At 39.3% G+C, this 20,053-nt stretch overlaps 2 protein-coding genes across 2 annotated transcripts; both read left to right on the top strand.

Annotated features, from left to right (window-relative positions):
- The first annotated feature begins 165 nt into the window (after window positions 1-165).
- On the top strand, window positions 166-4,608 carry LOC122768350 (butyrophilin-like protein 10). Its single transcript, XM_044024283.1, has 7 exons — window positions 166-462; window positions 1,855-2,166; window positions 2,764-3,042; window positions 3,176-3,292; window positions 3,590-3,643; window positions 3,734-3,823; window positions 4,093-4,608. The coding sequence occupies exons 1-7, from the start codon at window positions 381-383 to the stop codon at window positions 4,116-4,118; spliced, it is 960 nt and encodes a 319-aa protein (XP_043880218.1). The 5' UTR covers window positions 166-380; the 3' UTR covers window positions 4,119-4,608.
- A 1,191-nt stretch (window positions 4,609-5,799) lies between these two features.
- LOC122768354 lies at window positions 5,800-16,243 on the top strand. The gene is made up of 8 exons (XM_044024287.1): window positions 5,800-5,855; window positions 7,943-8,269; window positions 9,739-9,774; window positions 12,674-12,952; window positions 13,731-13,922; window positions 14,934-14,957; window positions 15,123-15,176; window positions 15,566-16,243. Exons 2-8 carry the CDS (start codon window positions 8,167-8,169, stop codon window positions 15,709-15,711), a joined length of 834 nt encoding a protein of 277 aa, XP_043880222.1. The 5' UTR covers window positions 5,800-5,855; window positions 7,943-8,166; the 3' UTR covers window positions 15,712-16,243.
- The last annotated feature ends 3,810 nt before the right edge of the window (window positions 16,244-20,053 follow it).

Raw genomic sequence — 20,053 nt, 5'->3', positions numbered from 1 at the left:
ATTTCCTGTCATAATATAAAACGATAATAGATCAAAAATACTTAGATCAGTGATTGCATAAGTCAAAATAGGTTTTCTTATTTTTACAGTTCAACACTTTTTTCACCAGCATGTGTGAAGTCTCTGAAGACAGGACGTGTCCTCGTGATGTCTCGTGATGTCTCGTGGTGGGAGGCGTTTCAGGTGGACGCGATGCACATCCGCCCTCGTTCTTTAGTTCTGTCTTCTGTGTTTTTGTCACGCAGTCAGCAGCAGTGACTACTCTCTGCTGGTCAGTTTCATGAATGTATTCGTTTTAAATGAGCGTCACTTGTCAACTCGTCCTGTCTCTAATGTAAATCACAACAACTTCCTGGTTCGGTTGGAACGAACTCACGCTCATGGGCTTTTCTGCTAAAAACACTCTGGTGCTCTTTTGTTCTCTGGTTTGTTTTGGATCAACACCGCAGGCGCAGGATGAAGGTGAGGAGACGTTTGAGTTGTATTTTTGAGTCAGGTATGAAATAATATGGTTATGTTATGGTTAATAGTTATGACGCAGTAAACGCAGCTCGGTGACAGAGACGTCGAGTTAAACATGCAACTGAAACAAAGTAAAATATGCTGATGTTTGTACAGAAATGATAAAAAAAAACCAACTTATTTTGAATGCAGTCTTGTAGACTTTCACTTTTACACCCATTGGTTTATTACAAAGCTGCTGCTGTCTGAACTACGAGAGCACACGCAGTTGACTCTTTCGGTTCCCCCTTGTTTCTGATTGGCTGTTTGCGCTGTATAGTTATGTCAGTCAGTCATCATCTAACCGCTTTATCCTCCACCAGAGGGTCGCGGGGGGCTCAGCTACATCGGGCGATAGACGGGGTACACCCTGGACAGTTCGCCAGTCCATCGCAGGGCCACACACACAACTAGAGACAAACAACCATTCACTCTCACACTCACTCCTATGGTCAATTTAGAGTGTCCAATTCACCTAATCCCCACATTGCATGTTTTTGGACTGCGGGAGGAAGCCGGAGAACCCGGAGAGAACCCACGCACACACGGGGAGAACATGCAAACTCCATGCAGAAAGGCCCTTGTTATATGTATATACAGTATACATACACATATATATGCGTAAATATATATATTTGGAGGACCAAAAGGGCCAAAATTAAATAAATAAATACACCATTAAATCATTAGTTAAATGTGTCATTTAATAATTAAATGTGTAATTAATTAATTAATTAAATACATTTCATTATTTAATTACACATTTAATTGTTTAATGACACATTTAATTAATTATTTCATGACACATTTAATGAATGATTTAATGGTGTATTTATTTATTTAATTTTGGCCCTTTTGGTCCTCCATATATATATATATATATATATATATATATACATATTTATATATATATATACATATGTAGCCGAGATAAAGGCGTCTATACTGGGAACGTAGATAAACAATCGAAGGACACGAATGGCCGGTGTTGACGCCAACAGCGTCTCACTTTTTATTCCTTTCTGTTACATGTCAACAACTCTTCTTTCCGTCAACAACAACTGTGCCACTTCCGGTCTACCCTTCACATTAATACTCCACATCAGGTATGAAAAACAATACCGAACAAGCTCTACTAAGAGCTGCTATAACAAAAAATACGTTAAACATATTATATTTAAATACATATACAAGGACAGTGCAACTTTAATATAAATCTAAAATTTGAGTTGAAGTAAATGAAACATTAATAATATGCAGACTTTCAAACTGTCATTTCAGAACGTTTATATTAGAAACAAAATAACGCGTCAACAACAAATCTATTGATTGATTATCTGTTTTTTAATCCAGTCTCCAGAACGTACGTCAAGGAGGGGGAAGACGCCGTCCTTCACTGCTCTTCTGAAAACAGGCAGAGCCTGGAATACTCAGTGGTACAGTGGCAGAATAAAGACAGTAATGACGTGTTCCTCTACGAGCGTGGATATAACTCTGAGGATGACACTTCTGAGCAGTACAGAGGACGAGTGTCACTCTTCCACGACGAGCTGAAGAATGGAAACGCGTCCATGATCCTCAGAGACACGAGGATTGAAGACACGGGGACTTACACCTGCAGACTCTCAGTAGGGTCAGGACGGTCCGGGACGCAGCTCATTGTCGGTGAGTACTTTCATAAAAAAAGCAAGCTTAAAAATAAATAAATATAGAGATATAATAAAATAGGAAGGAGGCGGTGCAATAGAAAGTTGTCTATCTCATCCTGAGTTGAATGCTGAAGGAGAAGAGGTGTGTCTTTAAGTTAAACTTTCTATATTTGAAAAGGCTCCATCACCTCTGGTTTTACGTCGAGGAGTCTGGAGATGTATTCAGTCACATAAATAGGCCCATTTAAAACCATAAAAACAAGCAATAACATCTTAAAATCAATCCTAAACAGTTCATGTATTTTTTTAATCGATATATAAAATGTTTAGTGTATTCTTGGTTAATTCAATTTAATGTTCAATATAAAACATATGATGATTATCAATGCAACAGACTTTAAAACCAGGAACAGTCGAGTACTGATACTTCATCATGATGTGACGATATTCAAAATCTAATTGAGATCTATTATCCATATATTACCCAGTCCTAATTCAGAATAGTTTGACTGATGAGCTGACCCACAGGAAATGGTTCAACGTGTCTGGATGATGGATAACCACAGTGCTGCAGTGGTTTATCATCATGTTATTGTTTTTACTGTGTTTGTAGGAGCCGCTCAGGCGCCAGACCTCAAGATTGTGAACGTGACAGAGGCCGGCGTGGAGCTCCAGTGTGTGGTCAGAGGTTCTTCATCAAAGCCGAGTGTAGAGTGGCAGACGTGTGAAGGAACCTCTCTTAATTCAGAGGAGCCACTGGTCTCTGAGACACGAGGCCGTTACGACACCACGCTCCTCGTCACTGTGACGGAGACCAAGACCAACTGCTTCCGCTGCGTGGTCAAACAGGAGGACATTTACCACAGGATTGACACTAACATCACTGTGTCAGGTGAGACTCTCCTTAAACACATGTCAGGTCTTCATGTATGATGTTGTTGGTCTTTACCTCGTTGTTATGACCACTGTTCTGCTCATGCTGTCGTCTGTACATTTACATCCTGTTTGTTTTCTCTTTTCTTCAGAGAAACTCGGTACAGTTGTTCACGTGGCTTCATGGGTTTCTGGAGTTGTCACAGTTACAGTGGTACTTCTGCTGGCTCTGGTTCTGTATCTGATCATCAAAAAACGCATAAGTCGACGTAAGTTATGAAATATTTGATGGCATTTAAATATTAATTGAGCTGCATCTGACGATTCTTTTCATAATCAGTCAGTGAATAATTTTCTACTATTAATCAATGAGTTGTTTGATCCAGAGAATGTCAGAAGATGTTGATCAGTGTTTCCCAAACTTTGATATTGTGACGTCCTCAAATGTCTTATTATGTCCACAAAGCAGCATGTTTCACTTTTAAATTTCACAATTGAGTTTGTGTCGGAACAGAATGTGAAGCCGAATGACATTAATGTGGAAAACTGTAACTGTAACACGACAGGGAACATGAGGAGAGAAACAGAGATGATGATGATGAAGAACTTCAACACCTCAGGTAAATATAATCAATGTTTTGTGTTTCATTCACTCATTTCACTCACTTCCCTGCTGGTCTGATGGACGGACAATGTGCTTCTCCTTTAAGAACAAAACACTCAGTATGAGAGAATTGACACCAAGGACATGATGAATGGATCAGTGAAGGAAGAGGAGACAAGACAGAACAACAGCTCAGGTAAACATGAGCAGGTGTTTTCAACTGTCCTGTTTAATCAATGGGATTTAGTTTTTAAACAAAATCATTTCTAGCAGAACTACGTTTTGATTGTTGTTTGGTTTATCGATGATTTGACTGATTAAACATAATAATTGAAACTTAGAACGTAGAAGAAGACATCGTACTGGAGAGTTGACGAACACAAGTCTAACGACGATGAGATGTTGTCCGTGTTTATTTAGCCACAAAGATCCCATTGTGATACCTTCTCACTATTCTTCTTCCAGGGAGTCCTGGTCAGGACGAGCCATAAAACGCCTGAGAAAGAAGGAGAAAAACAGTTTTACCCAATTCAGAGTTCATTCTGGGAGCTTTTCAAACAAGTCGAGCGGTAGACGTGGTGCTGTAGGACAAGAGGCTAGAAACATAAATAGGTTAGTTTGAGGCCTTGTACGTAATAATCAGCATATGCATTTCCCTCCTGTGGATAAGAGACAACCAACCTACAGAGAAGAGATGAATGTAAAAGCCATTCACCTTCATATGCCTAGATATTTGTAGGAGGTGACTCTTTTCTATACGTGAGCTGTCCAGTGTTAAAAACTTTTTCTTGAATTCAAAGTTTTAAAAGCCACGTGTGTCCAAATGTAGTTTAGCTGGAGCTAATCCATGGCCCAAGTCATTTATAAAGTGTATTTTATTGTGTTATCGTATGTATTTTTTTACTACCTAACATTTATTTCCATGTGTAATCATACAAAGAACAAATATACAACAATCACATAGCACATGATTTCGCTCCACATATCAAGCCCATATGCAGTCACCCATGTATTAAGCTGCTCTCAGTAAGGATGAGCATCAAGAACTGGCACTAAAATGGTGCCAGTCTGTTGACGGCATATTTTAGGCTCCACTCGCAAAAAACTAAACAAAAACACCAGGTGCTATCACTGATGGAGAAGCAATAAAAGAAAAACTGAGCAGAGTCTCGTAGAGCTACAAAAGTGCCTGAACAAAAGAGGAACTTGTCCGTATGTGTTATGTTTTCTGTTGTCTTGTTCATTGTACATTGATTTCCTTCATCGTCTGCACTTTAATTTATTGTAATTGAGTCTTAAAGGTCTACTGTGTAGAATTCAGGGTTCATAGTTAAATGATCAACACAATCACAATATATGTGACTGAAAAGCTGATCAGTGAAGGAGATTATTCATAATCAGATTAAAAAAGATATAGAAAACTGAACAATCTTGGTTCTCCAGTGACTTTGATGAAATTGACCGGGGTCATTGAATGCATCTGCTGCTCGCTGTCTCTCTCATGCACTGGAGTTTGTTGTTGTTTGTTGTTTAAATTTCTAAATTTCAGACATATTTTAAATATATGAGATAAATTCAATACAGATATTAGTCTGATCATTTTTAAATGTCCGTTCCTCTTACTTCAACATGCAACTTCACCCCGAATGCCATTAAATCTACACCCTGGTTCTTTGCACTTTTACTGTTTATGTGTTTGAGGAAAAGTCTAAAGCGTCTCTGTATTTTGTGAATCTGTGAATGTGAATGAATGGGTGATCTTTCAGGGCTGACTGAATGAATGTTGACACGTTTCACTGATGAAAATAGTTTTTTCAGTGAAATCGTTTTTGATTCTTTGTTTCGTGATCATGTAAATAAGAAGAAACATGTTTTTCTCAATATATTTGTAATCATGTAAAATAAATATATATTTATCACCTCTGTGTCGTCACTTGATAACTGAGTTAGAAAAACACTAACAACAAACTATTTTTCATTTACTGTATATAATGATTAAGCCTCCGCTACAGCAGGGGGCAGTGTGTAGTTGATTTAACAACGGTCTGTCTGACAGAAAAAGAAAAGGAGGCCGAAACATCGGTGATTCAAACTGAGGGCGGTTAGTTTTTCCACACACGCGGAAGAATGTTTTCGATAGAACCGGGATTAAGTCGACACCGAGGTGACGAGAGCGGGGCTTCGGATAGCTGAGCTCCGGAGAGCGGGGAACCTGCTGTGTGACGGAGGTAAAGTTTGACTACGTTCAATATATCGTAAATAATACGCTGCTGCGTCATGAACACAATGTACAGAAACATAAAGTAACCACTACAGTGTTTAATGAACGTTTACAAAATGTCACATAATGTTTATATATTAACATAATAATATTTCACATGGGACAATCAAAAAAATACACCAGTTAAATTACAAACAACTGTCATTTCGTGTGTCTACCACAAGAGAGCAGACTTGAGCAGTATTGTTTTTCAGTTTTGATGTGCTTTCTATTCGCGGTATTACGGCACGTTTCCCCCCTCAGATTTTGGCTAGACATGTTTTCTGAATGTTTACGTTTAAGAACAAACATTATTCTTCAATAATTAAAACCAGTTTCTCCGCTGTTTAAGCTCCTTAAATTTGAATATTTTCCAGATTTCTTTGCTGTGTATAACAAAGAAATCATGACAACTGAGTCTACTTAAGTTGTGTTTTAAGTTTAATGTTGTTGTGTTTTCCTATTTGTGGCGGTGATTTGCACTTCAGGGCCACCATAGTCATGGGCAGACATTTCACAATAAGGCCATTTAAACATGAACATGTCGGCTCTTAATTTGTAATTCTTTGAAATCCACGCAGTAAAAATTATTAAAATGAGTGTCATCGAAGATAGAGGTGACCAGATTCGCCACGGCTTCATTGAGTTCATGTCATGTCTGATTACCGTAATGTCTGTAATACGGCGACACTCGTCGTCCAGAGTTGTTGTAGTCATTCATTAGGGTTTGAAAGTTGTCTGCTTCGTGTGTGTGAGAGTTAGTTAATTAGTTAGTTAGTTAGTTATCGCTTCATCGCGAGAGTAACCGATCGGTTCCACTGATTTACTAGTGTTGGATGAGCGTCAGTTGTCATCTTATCCTGTTTAACTCTCTGAACTAGTAGTTTTTTTGGTCAAAAGCCGGTTTGGATTTAAGCTAACTTTAGCTCTACTTCAGCTAGCTGTAAACTGGATTTTAGCACAACACGACGGAGAGCTCCGCCCTCCCCTGTGTCGGTGACTTTCGCTGAATAATAATAATAATAATAATAATAATAATAATAATAATAATAATGCTCTCAGCGACTAAAAACACGCTCGCGTTCGTCCTTTTTTGTTCTTTTGGAGCAACACGGGAGCAAGAAAATGAAGGTAACGGGACGTACCAACATTAACATTAGCTTCATATTTCAGGATGCAGCTGTTTCTGTGCTGATGTTGTGGAGAACTGGCGAATAAACACTCGCCTGAGTTAAGTCTATGTTTAACCAGTTAGCGAGTTAAAAGTTAGACTGTAAGTTTTAAAATTAAATAAGTTTTTTAAAACTTTTTCCTACGCGTGAGTGAGTTTCAGAGAGAGAGAGAGGACATTCTGTCCAGATTCATCATGACCTTCATGTCCATCATATAATATTATTACTGAAGTAGAAGTCTTAAAGTTCAAGTATCAAAAGTCATTTTCTGATATAAAATGAACTTATAATGTACTAACCCCATGTTGAAGCGTGTGAATGGTTTTAAGTGAATGTCATATTCTGGTGTGTGAATGAGTGAAAACTGTAGTGTAAAGCCATCATCATCATCATCTCATCAAGACTAGAAAAGCTCTTTTGTGACCGTATGTGTAGCGGTGTATTAATAGACCGAACTCAAACAGGTCTATAAATACAGACCATAATACCAACTCTTTTTCTTCTTCTGATTTATTTGGTAGTAACGAGTGACAAAGAGAGTCAGAGGAAATGTAGTGGAATAAAAGTAGAAGTTGCCAGAAATATAAATAACAAAGTACTGTACAGATATGTGAATTTTGTACAATTTTCTTCAATGCCAAAATTCTATATTAAATTTTGTCCTGATATATTCACATCGTATTCTACAGACTGAGGAAAACATCTTTGTTTCTCACAGATCTGCACAGTAATCATTTTTAATGTTATTCAAATGAAAATGAGAGTACGCTCAATCTGGATCTGTGACCCGGTTTTAAAGAATCCTGGTGTTTTTAAGTTTGTGACCAAATGTTAATGGTCAGTCTTTCAAACCTGGTAACTGTGATTTTTCTCTGAAACCCAGGTGTCACCAGAACGTACGTCCACGAGGGAGACAAAGTCACCCTTCACTGTTCATTTGGAGGAAGCCTTCAGAACACGGTGATAGACTGGAAGAACCAAGATAGTAAAGAAGTGTTCCTCTACGACCGAGGCTGGCACTTCGAGAACGGGCGGTGCTGTCAGGACGAGCAGTACAGAGAAAGAGCGTCACTTTTCTACGGCGAGCTGAAGAACGGAAACGCATCCATGATCCTCAGAGACACGAGGATTGAAGACACGGGGAATTACACCTGTGTCCTTCCACATGTGAGTTCCAGAGGACAAAGGTCCACAACTGAGCTCATTGTCGGTGAGTGCTTTCATTCTTTCGTCGTTGAGCGCTTTACCGTCCGCATGGAGTTAGATTGGTGTCAATATTATCAAACAACAACTTTTTAAGAAGCAAACAACACTTTATGAATCCAGCAACAAAAAATAATCACAAGAAAAAACAAAACACACAAATTGCAAATAAAATATTTGCAGTGATCAGAATTTCTCTTGTGCCGACTCTTTTGTGTTTGCTGCTCCAAACTTGTGTTTTGTGTTTTTGTTTGCCATTCTGACCATGGGCGTGGCTTGGGATGCCACCTTCTGGTTGGCTACTGAGTTTTAGAGCGACTAAGTACACACAAGGCTTGGAGTCGCTGTCTGCCTGGAACTCGTTCCCCCAACTTTTCCTCGCCGACATTCGACAAGTTACTTAAAGGAATTTGTAACGAATAAACAATGATCTAACGTTTGTCAGATTATCTTTGAGAGATTACAAACAAGCTCCAGATGGACAGAGGACATTTTGGTGTGTGCACAGAACGCCAAGCCAAAAACTTGTTCAGAACTAAAAATATTATTGTTATTTATTTGGCAAATAACAAAGTGAAATCACTGTCTTGTGCCCACTGGACTTCTCCGAAATTAATCAAGCACATCATTTAACCACTAAAACGAATCTTTCTGTTCAGGAAAATAACGATATTTTGACATCTTAATCAAGAAATCATTTTTCCCAGTTAATTATATTTTAAAATGTCATTTTGGTTAAAGAGCTTTGACATACTGGTGAATTAACTTCACAGAAACATAAAACTGATTTTGATAACTAGCATTGCTGTTAATTTAGGGCAGCTGTGACATTTACCTTATATTTGCTGGTGGTCTAATAAATGTGTTAAGCCCTGTAGGTGCATATTTTACCCAAATAGTGAAATAATAATACTTCTTCATCAGTAAAAGAACCTGGTACCTGGTGTTTTTATTTTAGTTCCTGCTCTGACGAGGTTCAGCTGAGCCGTTACTAAAATGTGATGTCGACAGACTGCCGGCTACTGATTAGTCAGAGAGTGTCGTCACTGAAGAGTGAGTACAGTGAAGTCCGGAAAACCAACCAAACCCCGTAGACTCGGCTGCGCCATGCCGTGCCGGAACCATGTATTGGAAAAGCGCAACTCTGGTTAAAAGTGACGTTTTCATCACCCACTGATGTTGTGTTTACTACTGCACTAAAGTGACTTGTGTTGATTATGTGTGGAATTGGGCTGCAACAGTGAATGGATGAATGGATTAGTCATCAACGACTAAATTCATTAACATTGTGTCATCAAGTTCTCTGTTTTTTTTCCCCCCAGTTTCTTAAATGTGAATATGTCCTGGGTAATTTTGATCGGATGTTTTTGCGAGTTCACGGTTACCAAAATGAATGAATTAAAAAAAGAATAAAATAAATAGATAGTGTAGCTAGTGTTCACTATTAAAACATTAATTTTCGTTTTTTCCTTTTAGAACTGGTCTACAAAAACAGATTTGGACTTAAAAAAGGTGAGTGCTTACGTTAGTGACTTTTCTTTTTCACACCAAGATCAGCAGATTGATCACTTAAGGGCTGTGGTCTATAAAATGTCAGAGAATGTTGATCAGTGTTTGAGAAACAATTATGCTCTTAAATGTCTCGTTCACAAAGAAACCAGAAAATATTCACATTGAAGAAGCTGGAAAATCAGAGAAACTTGGCATTAGGGATGTGCGATATTGATGAAAATCAATATCCCGATATTTTTTTGGGATTTTGCCAATAATGATAATTGGAGATATTTTGCAATTCTCAAAAATGTGTTTGTAAATGCATGGAAGGCCTGTTGTAGCAGCTTTCTCTTGTTAATAGTTTAGGTTCAAGGTTCAAGGTTTTTATTTGCCATTTGTGCTTAAACAGAGAGTCCAGGCACATTGGAAATCTTGTGCGGGTTCTACGAGTCAGTAGTACGAGACATAAACACACTTAAGGATAAATATAAATATAAGTATAAAAGTAATAATAAAAAAAATGTTGAAGATGTGGGGAAATAAAAATAAAGAAATATACAGTTATACAGCAGATTATGGGGTGTATTGCACATTTCTGACATTGCACATTTATCAGGGAGGGAATATTGCACATAATGTTACACATGGTTAGGTGAGGTAGTGTCTGGTAATTTACAGAGAGTTCAGTGGTTTTGATTTGCCATCAGTCTGACTGTGGCCGGGAAAAAACTGTTAAAAAAGCGAGTTCTGTGTGTTTTGATGCTGTCTGCTCTGCTGTGCCTCAGGTTGTACTTGCAGCGTTTGTGTTTGAGCAGAGTGTGAGCGGGGTGGAGTGAGTCTCTAATGATTCCCTCTGCTCTTTTCCTACAACGCTGCGTATACATGGAGTCCATGGTAGGAAGTTTTGTCCCAATAATCCTTTCCCCAGTCTTTATGACTCTCTGCAGGGCCTTCCTCTCTTCCTGTGTGGTGTTCCCGTACCAGACAGTGATGCCTGCGGTGAGGATGCTCTCTATCAGTCCTCTGTAGGCCAGGGTGAGAGGGCGGTGGTTCAGTCCAGCTTTCCTGAGCAGCCTGATGAAGTACATTCTTTGCTGGGCTTTTTTCACTGTGGCTGTGTTGTTACAAGCCCAGCTCAGGTCAGATGTTACCTGCAGTCCCAGGAACCTGTAGCTGTCTGTCCTCTCCACAGTCCCGCTAATGAATAGAGGCTGTAGAGGGGGGGGTTTCTTCCTGAAGTCCAGGATTAATTCCCTGGTCTTGTCTGTGTTGAGGAGGAGGTCGTTCTCCTCTCCGTAGACTTACCAGGGCCCTGTATCCTGACTCGTCTCCCCCCTTGATGAGCCCCAGGATGGTGGTGTCATCAGCGTATTTAATGATGATGGAGCTGTCCTGGGTGGAGACACAGTCATGTGTGTACAGGGTGAAGAGTTTGGGGCTGAGGCAGCAGCCCTGTGGTGATCCAGTGCTGACTCTGATTTCAGCAGACACTCGTCCTCCCATCTTCACCGCCTGGGGCCTTTCGGTCAGGAAGTCCAGGATCCAGTTGCAGGTGGGAGTAGGGACTCCAAGGTCTGCCAGCTTTACGATCAGTCTGCCTGGGTGGATGGTGTTAAATGCAGAGCTGTAGTCCAGGAAGAGCATCCTGGCATACGCTCTGCTGCTCTCCAGGTGTTGCAGGATGTGGTGAAGAGCTAATGCTACCGCGTCGTCCACTGATCGGTTGGGGCGGTAGGCGAACTGGAGGGGGTCCACAGTGTCTGGAACCATGTTGTTGATGTGGGTGAGGACTAATTTTTCCAGGCACTTCTTGGCGACTGGTGTGAGTGCCACTGGCCTGAAGTCATTTAGGGTGGGTGTGTCTGGTCTTTTAGGGACTGGTATGATGGTGGAGGTTTTGAATATACGGGGGACTACAGCCTGAGATAGTGATGTGTTGAAGTTTATTACATGTTAATGACAATATTGACAAAAAACAACTTGTTCAAGAAAAACGGGTCTTATTTATTGACTTAAACTTACTTAATACTAAAATATACGACGACTAACAAAAACTATCATGAGAGCATTTTAAACTAATGTAAACAATACTCATCATATTCAAACTACAAGGCATTAACATGAGAATGTGGATATACATTTAACTGCTGCCAAAGTTTGACCGGTGTGTTTTCTTGTCGTACGTTAGCTTGTAGTCGACCGTTGACTGCCGAAGCTTTTCATATTCTTCATATTCTTCATATTCTGTGCGGTGGTTCATTCACAGATGCTGAAAAAATTGGTTGTTGAGTCTTTGACGGCAACCGCTTTCCGGCACAGTTTGCAGATTGGCGTCTTTTGAGCGACATCAGTGTTTTCAAAGCCAAACCACCTCCATGCGAGTGAGGAGGATCCACATTTAGCTATTAAATCCAACCACATGGATTCCGAGGCTGGTAGAGTTTGTTCACTCATGTTTAACTTCAGCCACACATGCAGTTACATTAGCTTGGTTTGTTGTGAAGCGTGGACACGTCATGTGTTCTCAATGTGCATGCGCCGCAGTCTGTCCCACTCGGCTTGATCATGCAGTGAACGTGTGGCCTCTCAAAGGCGTGTTTTGATTGTTTCTTGCAAAATGATTTCTACACACTCAATATTGTGATTTCACACATCGTTAAAACAACTATTAAGATACTATCGTAGACGATTTATATAATGCAGTCATTGCTCATTAAACACACCACAAAAAGGGTAAAGGGCTGTATCTGACCTGCAGGCGCCGCAAGTCAGAAAAATACTTATTTTTCATGTATTAATTTGTTAAATGAACAGCAAGTAATCTATTTTTTTACAAAGAAAATCGTCAAACCTGCCTGGATGATAGATAACCACATTAATATTACATTTCTCGTTGTTTTTTTTACTGTGTTTGTAGGAGCCGTTCATGCACCATACCTCAAGATTGTTGGTGTGTCAGAGGCTGGCGTGAAGCTCCAGTGTGTGGTCAGAGGTTCTTCGTCAAAGCCGAGTGTAGAGTGGCAGACGTGTGAAGGAACCTCTCTTAATTCAGAGGAGCCGCTGGTCTCTGAGACACGAGGCCGTTACGACACCACGCTCCTCGTCACTGTGAACGAGACCAAGACCAACTGCTTCCGCTGCGTGGTCAAACAGGAGGACATTTACCACAGGATTGATGATGACATCGTCGTGCCAGGTGAGACTCTCCTCAAAGAGCCATTTGTTTATAAATGTGGGCATGTACGCAGGCCTGTCACGGTAACAAACCGTCCCAGAAATGATTACGATCCATTTTCATCTATTACAATGATAATAGCATAATAATGCAGGTACACCTTTTCAAAGGTCAATAAACTTTTATTTCTAAAGAATATTTAACTATGGAACTGGAGGACATTTTAAATATCCACAATAAATGAACAAAACAACCAAAAACAATATAAAACTGGACTCTCAGTCACAGGGAGAAGCCGTCGTCTTGTGTTGAACAACCACACGCAGCAAGTTGCACCGTTACATCTGTGAGCTCCGTGTGGACAAGATCCGCCGCTTCCAGCGATACTTTAGCATGACGAGCATGGCGGCGTGCCTGAAGGTCATCGTGAAACCGCCACAAGACGACGGTTTCTCCTCAACAGAGAGGGCAACAGTGCTTCGGTTGATGGTGAAAAGAAACGCTACGTTACTTCCTTTTAAAATACGGCGACTTGTTGCCAGCACTCTCGACGCCGTGGGTGCGACGAGACCAATCACGTTCAGTGTGAGCACAGAATCAGATTACACTGCAGCTGTTGCCGCCTGTCGTGATCTACCCGAGCAGTTATAAAACATGCACATCCACATTTGGAAAAATAGCAGAATTCCCCAGGTCTTCATGTATGACGTTGTTGGTCTTGACCTCGTTGTTATGACCCCGGTTCTGCTCATGCTGTCGTCTGTATGTTTACATCCTGTATGTTTTCTCTTTTCTTCAGAGAAACTCTTTGAGAAAAATTCTTCCCACAAAACTCGTGATCTCGTTGCTCGTGGCAACGATAGCGGTCATGGCTGTGATACAGGTGCACTCGTGGGTATGTGGGTTTTTGGAGCCGCCGTCGTCGTTGCTTTACTCGGGGCTCTGACTCTGTGTTGGCTCAGAAGGCGCAACACAAGACGCAGGAGAAGAGGTAAGTTATTCAAACATTAATATGCTGCAAATTAAAGATTATTTTTCACAGTCAATCAAGTCAGTTATTTTCTCTCCGACTGGTGAGTTGTTTGGTCCAAATATAAAATGCTCATCAGTGTTTCCCAAACCTTGATATTATGATGTTCCTCAAATGTCTTGTTTTGGCCACAAACCAAAAAAGATTCAGTTTTTACTTATTTATTGATTGATTGATCAATGTTTTTATTATAGAACAAAGAAATGAGAGAATGTTCACATTTAAAAAGCTGGAAAGTTGTTTTTTTAATTTCATGTATTTAAAGTAACCTCAAGGCCCTGGTATACTGCAGCGCACGCGGACCCAAACTGCGTCATTGGAACCGCACGCAAAGATTGCGTGGATGCGCAAACTGATTTTCTGAGTATTAAGCCCCTCGCTCACCAAGCAGAAAAAAACTTTTCGAGAACAGAATAATTCGCAGAGGAGAGTCATACGACCCTCGACCTGGTGACCTTTCATCTGTGAGCCGCTCGAACCACACGTGTGCGAGGGAGCGGTAGCATCGCTCTCTTCTTCTTCTTCTTCATTGTTTGGAATGCGTCCTGTTCCCTGTGTCTAGACTTGTACCGCCACCCAATGGTGAAGTGGGGTACTACAGGATCCTGGCGTGCGAGTATACCGGAGTCCGCGATATGCCGTGCACTAGGACTGGGCGATATATCGAATATACTCGATATAGCGCGACTTGTTGTCTGTGCGATGTAGATGTCTCGTCTCTCTCTCTCACTGAGAGACAAAACAAGCGCACCTAGTTACACACGTCAGTCTGTCGTGCGTGCAATGTCACACGCCATAAAATATTGTGTTATTAATAAAAGGCCATATCGCCCAGCCATACCGTGCACACTCCGGCGCATGGACGGCATGTGCGTGGAAGTTTACCAGGGCCTTAACACGTGAACCAGTTATCAAAATATGGGGCAATTTTGCAATTGTGTGTGATTAATGTGCTGCTTCTTTCTGCCGTAGGAGCAGCGCAGGCCAACGCCTCAGGTAAATATGTGCAGGTGTTTTCTTTCTCGCTTAATTAATGTGATCTATTTCTTGAATAATAAGTTGTTTTTCTAACTCATTTCTCACTTCATCTAATTCACCTGAAAGCAACAGCTTTATTGATGATTTGATGAAACGTGAAATCTATGTCTTCTGGCGTCACAGGTGGTTGTGACGGTGATGCGGTGGTGCAGGAGCCGGGCAGGATGTCCCGTCACGGTAAGAATGTGCAGAACACATGTTTTAAAGCTGCTCTCAGGAGGGACGGGTACAACGAGCTGCTACTAAAATGGTACCAGTTACTCAACAATGCCATTTTTCCACGACACAGTCCAAGCACGGCTCGGCTCTGTTTGGTATCACTCACGTCGTTTTCCATGACTTCACAGTTCCACCAAAACGTGGAAAATCACCACAGCGCGGCAACGTGAAACTGCCGTGACGTGGTTTTATAGTGTAGTATGGGTGGAGCCGGAGTTAAGACAGACGGCAACAACAAAAAGAGCAGGAAAACAAAGAGCTGCTCATTGTTGTCTTTCTTACATGAATTATAAACATGTACTAAGTAAACATTTATTTAACGTTTTATTTCTCCCCCTTTTCTACAGGTTCAGCTAAATCAGGAACAAGTACAAACTCCAGATCCAGTTACTGTAATGTATCCAGTAACCTCAGCTCTCCTCCTCCCTCCCCTGCACCTCGATCCACCTCAGCGTTCCCACCCCCTACCAGTCCACTGGTCCTATCTAGTTAAGTTCCTTCCAAGACTAATTCTGTGAAGCTTGTTCCTCATTTGTAAATCGCTTTGGATAAAAGCGTCTGTTAAATGCTTAAATGTAAATGTTTCTCGTTACAAACATTTATGTTCACAATACCAAACACATTTGTGATTGGAGATGAATTTAGAAGTAACCAAAAAAAAACGGGCTTTAAAATAATTTTTATTTAACAGGAAATCAAAGTGTGAGCTGTGTGCGGTCCACAGGCCGTGGGTTTGAGACATTACCAAAAAAAGCTTTTATAACATATCTCACGCCATAGGATCAGTAGGAATATTTTTTTAAGGAGTACAGATTATTGGAAAGAGATTTTCAAATGTTTTTATTCTAAAAGATCATGAGTTTGAGCCGACAACAATCAGCAGCATTAAAACATTTTTTAAATGTGGTTTGTAGTTCTGTTTTTCATCGTTCTGAATAGATGTTTTTTACGTTGATTTGTTTCGTCTGCACAGATGTTTGTTTTACGTTGATTTGTTTCATCTGCACAGATGTTTTTACGTTGATTTGTTTTCTCTGAGATGTTTTTTACGTTGATTTTTTCTCTGCACAGATGTTTTTCGTTGATTTGTTTCATCTGCACAGATGTTTGTTTTTACGTTGATTTGTTTAGTCTGCACAGATGTTTTACGTTGATTTGTTTCGTCTGCACAGATGTTTTTTTTACGTTGATTTGTTTCCTCTGCATAGATTGTTTTTACGTTGATTTCTTTCATCTGCACAGATGTTTGTTTTTTCGATTTGTTTCATTTGTTTTGAGGTCTGCACAGATGTTTTACGTTGATTTGTTTTACAGAAGATTTGTTTCGTCTGCACAGATGTTTGTTTTTCACGTTGATTTGTTTCATCTGCACAGATGGTTTTCACGTTGATTTGTTTCGTCTGCACAGATGTTTTTTACGTTGGTTTGTTTCTTCTGCACAGATGTTTGTTTTACGTTGATTTGTTTCATCTGCACAGATGTTTTTTAAGTTGATTTGTTTTTTGCACAGATGTTTTTAAGTTGATTTGTTTCGTCTGCACAGATGTTTTTTTTACGTTGATTTGTTTCATCTGCACAGATGTTTTTTTTTACGTTGATTTGTTTCGTCTGCACAGATGTTTTACATCGATGTATTGTCTTAAAAGGTCCACTGTGTAGAATTCAGGGGTGAAAACAGATTTTCTTCAGACCGCCCTCTCTACGTCTGGTTTTAACTCATGTTTCCGGTGTCTACGTCAACATCTCATTCCTATCCAGTCACGTTTGTTTTCAATGATTTTTTTTTTAATTACTTTGTTCTACCTCATGTGGTGCCTATATCGCCACAAGGTGGCAGCAGCAGTGACTGTTTAGTGTGATTTGCGATTAAATTTGCGATGTTCCCTGAAGACATGTCATTGCTGTTGTTTACTTGTGATGGAGATTTGCTGTTAAACCGAATTCAAGTTTAAAATTATGTTGACCAAATATATATATTTTTTTTTTTATCTCTCGTTTCGACGTGCACCTTCAGCCTCTGATGTTGTTTAAATCTACGTACTGGTCCTTTAACGATACATGAGATGCTTCTGCACTCGTAAGGAATATTGTTGTTATCGTAAACGTGCCAACATTTTATTGAATTTGCACTGTGAATGAATGGATCCTCTTACAGGGGATGAATGAATGAATGTTGAAACATTAGATTTAGTTTCTTCAGAAATGTTATGGAAGAGTTCACATTTGCTGAAAGGAAGAAATGCTTATGCTTTATCTCACGTTGGCTCCATTTATGACCAAAAGAAAAATATTTATGTCAACTGTATAAAATAAATATATTTTACTGATGTTCTGAGAATGTGTTTTTACTTCAAAGGTTATTTCATAGTAAATTTTACTACACGTCAGTAACTGAACACGCACTATTCTGAAAACTCACATTTCTAAATATCGTCGTTTTCCAACTCTAATTAAAATAAATGATACAACATCTCGTGCGTAATATTACGAGTTTATTCTCCAAAGATTTTTTTTTTTTCTTTTCAGTTTGGCCCTAATACTCTCTTCATTCTCTTCAATTTTAATATTATAAAATAAAACAATCCTTAAGTAACATAAGAGGATTTAGCACAGATTGTCCTTTTGTCACATGAACAACATGAACTGAAGAAAGAAGTTTTTAAAACAGATGGAGGTGACGACAGGTGAAGAACTCCCTGCTCCTCGTCTTATATTCAACACATATTCAGGTAGAATGGAAATACTGAAAATGACACCCGTTCTCCTCCTGTCTTTGCCTGCTACAAAACTCATCTACTCAACTGCACTTCCTGCTTCCTCAGAGGTCACGTGACTGAAGATTGCAGGAAATGCCATTGCAGCTGTTTTGTGTAAACAAACGTGGGCAGAAGAACGAGTGGAGGAGCAAACGTGACCTGAGAGAAGAGCAGAAAGTTCCAGACGGTATCATTCTGTGAAAATAAGACACTTTATACACTTCTGCAAATTTGTCTCTACATGTTCTGAGAGTCATTTTAAACTCTTTTTCACATTAGTATTGTGGAAGCACATACTAATTGTATTGTGGAAATGTAGTAAACTAATAACATTAAGAAGTTAAATTTAACATCATTTTTATATTTTTTTGATGTTTTGCTTGTGAAATGTTTGGCGTTTAAATGTTTCACTAAACTGACAGTTCAATTTAGAGTTTAAACTAAGAGTTGAACATTTTTTGACGATATTTATAACGAGAAAACATTGCATCTCGTTATAAGGTGATAGTTTCTCGTTATAACGTAATACTGAGCACTCCACTTTATTTGTATGTGTGGCAGCATTACCCTTCCGTATAAAAAATATCTAAAATTCATAAAAAATCATAACATCCAAAAAAATTGAAACTCGTATTTTAGTTTAGAGACGTCAAAAGTGTCATTTAAACATCAAAAGTGGAAAGATGTCACTCGTGAATCGTCCCAAACAATATTTATTCTATAAGAATAGAAAAGCGTAAACATTTTATAAGATCAAATAAATTTTAAACTGTTAGTTTAGTGTAACATTTAAACGTCAAACACAGAAAGATGACGCTGGTGAAACGTCGCATACAGAATGTTAAAATGGAATTTAAATTTTTTTTTCTAAAAATCATAACATCAAAAAAACCTTAAACTTAGTTTTGTTTAGTGAGACGTCAAACACTACATTCAAACATCAAAAACGTCACAAACGGTACAAAACTTAAAAAAATTAGAAATGGAACGTCAAAGTTTTGTCATTGTTTGGTGACAGCAGAAACATACGTAAAAAAATGTCAAAAATTTAACATGTCTTAGAAAAAGTCATTTATGATAATATAATCACGGTACTGCAGAGTCCTCCACAATCATGACACACCATGTCTCTACGGGAGCCTGAAGCGGACAAACCTACATGTGCCACGCTGGGAACTTCCTGCTCAGCGACGAAGAAATAGAAGAAGAAACAACGTCACGTGACAGAGGAGGAAGTTGTGAGAGTGAGCTAGCCGTTCATGCCATGACCTCACTGATTACGCCACCGATCCTCCGTCTTCTAATTACGGCAGGCGGAGGGCGACACTTGCCAGTTACGTCACCAATTCTTTGCGCCTTTCGAAGCTCGACAGCTAATACGAAAATTCAAATGTAATGGGAGGTGTTTAGTTTAGATAGGCAGGAAATACTTTACACAAAACTACCAAGAGTTGGCCCTGGATCGCTTAATAACATCACTAGACAATTGATTGAGAAAATTCTGCTGAGAAATTTTGATCGTGCCTGCTTCTTGCTGCCGATTTTGGGTGGATTGAACCTTTAAAACGTGAAGTATTTAAATCAGGGGTGTGTCTGGTTTAATTAGAGCCAAATTTGATAATGTGAAGATGTTTCGGGGGCAAATGGTCACTTGACACCTTTTTTCAACAATAACATTTACATACAAATGCAAAGTTTAATTAAAATCTAATTTTCATTTTCACAATTATCAGACTAAACTAAACTATGTCTTTTTTGTCAAATTTTGGACGACAGATTAAAGTATGAATTTTTTGTCAAATTTTAGACAACATACTAAAGTTTGACTTTTTTGTCAAATTTTAGACAACATACTAAAGTTTGACTTTTTCGTCAAGTTTAGGACGACATACTAACCTATGACTTTTTTTGTCTAATTTTGGGACATACTAAAGTATGAGTATGACTTTTTGTCTAATTTTGGGCGACATACTAACCTATTATGACTTTTGTTAACAATTTTGGATCTATTACTCAGTATGACTTTTTGTCTAATTTTGGACAACATACCAACCTATGACTTTTTGTCAAATTTAGGGA

This window comes from Solea senegalensis, linkage group LG4 (genome assembly GCF_019176455.1).
Source record: "Solea senegalensis isolate Sse05_10M linkage group LG4, IFAPA_SoseM_1, whole genome shotgun sequence".
Lineage (NCBI taxonomy): Eukaryota > Metazoa > Chordata > Actinopteri > Pleuronectiformes > Soleidae > Solea > Solea senegalensis.
Note: the sequence above shows the minus strand (reverse complement) of the source record. Positions and strands in the feature narration are given on the sequence as shown.

What these genes read in the sequence shown, in the direction of transcription:
- LOC122768350 (XM_044024283.1), top strand. Translation starts at nt 381, where the DNA reads ATGGGCTTTTCTGCTAAAAACACTCTGGTGCTCTTTTGTTCTCTGGTT. An exon ending in CGGGACGCAGCTCATTGTCG is followed by an intron (nt 2,167 to 2,763) that starts GTGAGTACTTTC and finishes CTGTGTTTGTAG; the next exon opens with GAGCCGCTCAGGCGCCAGAC. An exon ending in CAAAAAACGCATAAGTCGAC is followed by an intron (nt 3,293 to 3,589) that starts GTAAGTTATGAA and finishes GTAACACGACAG; the next exon opens with GGAACATGAGGAGAGAAACA.
- LOC122768354 (XM_044024287.1), top strand. Translation starts at nt 8,167, where the DNA reads ATGATCCTCAGAGACACGAGGATTGAAGACACGGGGAATTACACCTGT. An exon ending in AGCGCAGGCCAACGCCTCAG is followed by an intron (nt 14,958 to 15,122) that starts GTAAATATGTGC and finishes CTGGCGTCACAG; the next exon opens with GTGGTTGTGACGGTGATGCG. An exon ending in GGGCAGGATGTCCCGTCACG is followed by an intron (nt 15,177 to 15,565) that starts GTAAGAATGTGC and finishes CCTTTTCTACAG; the next exon opens with GTTCAGCTAAATCAGGAACA.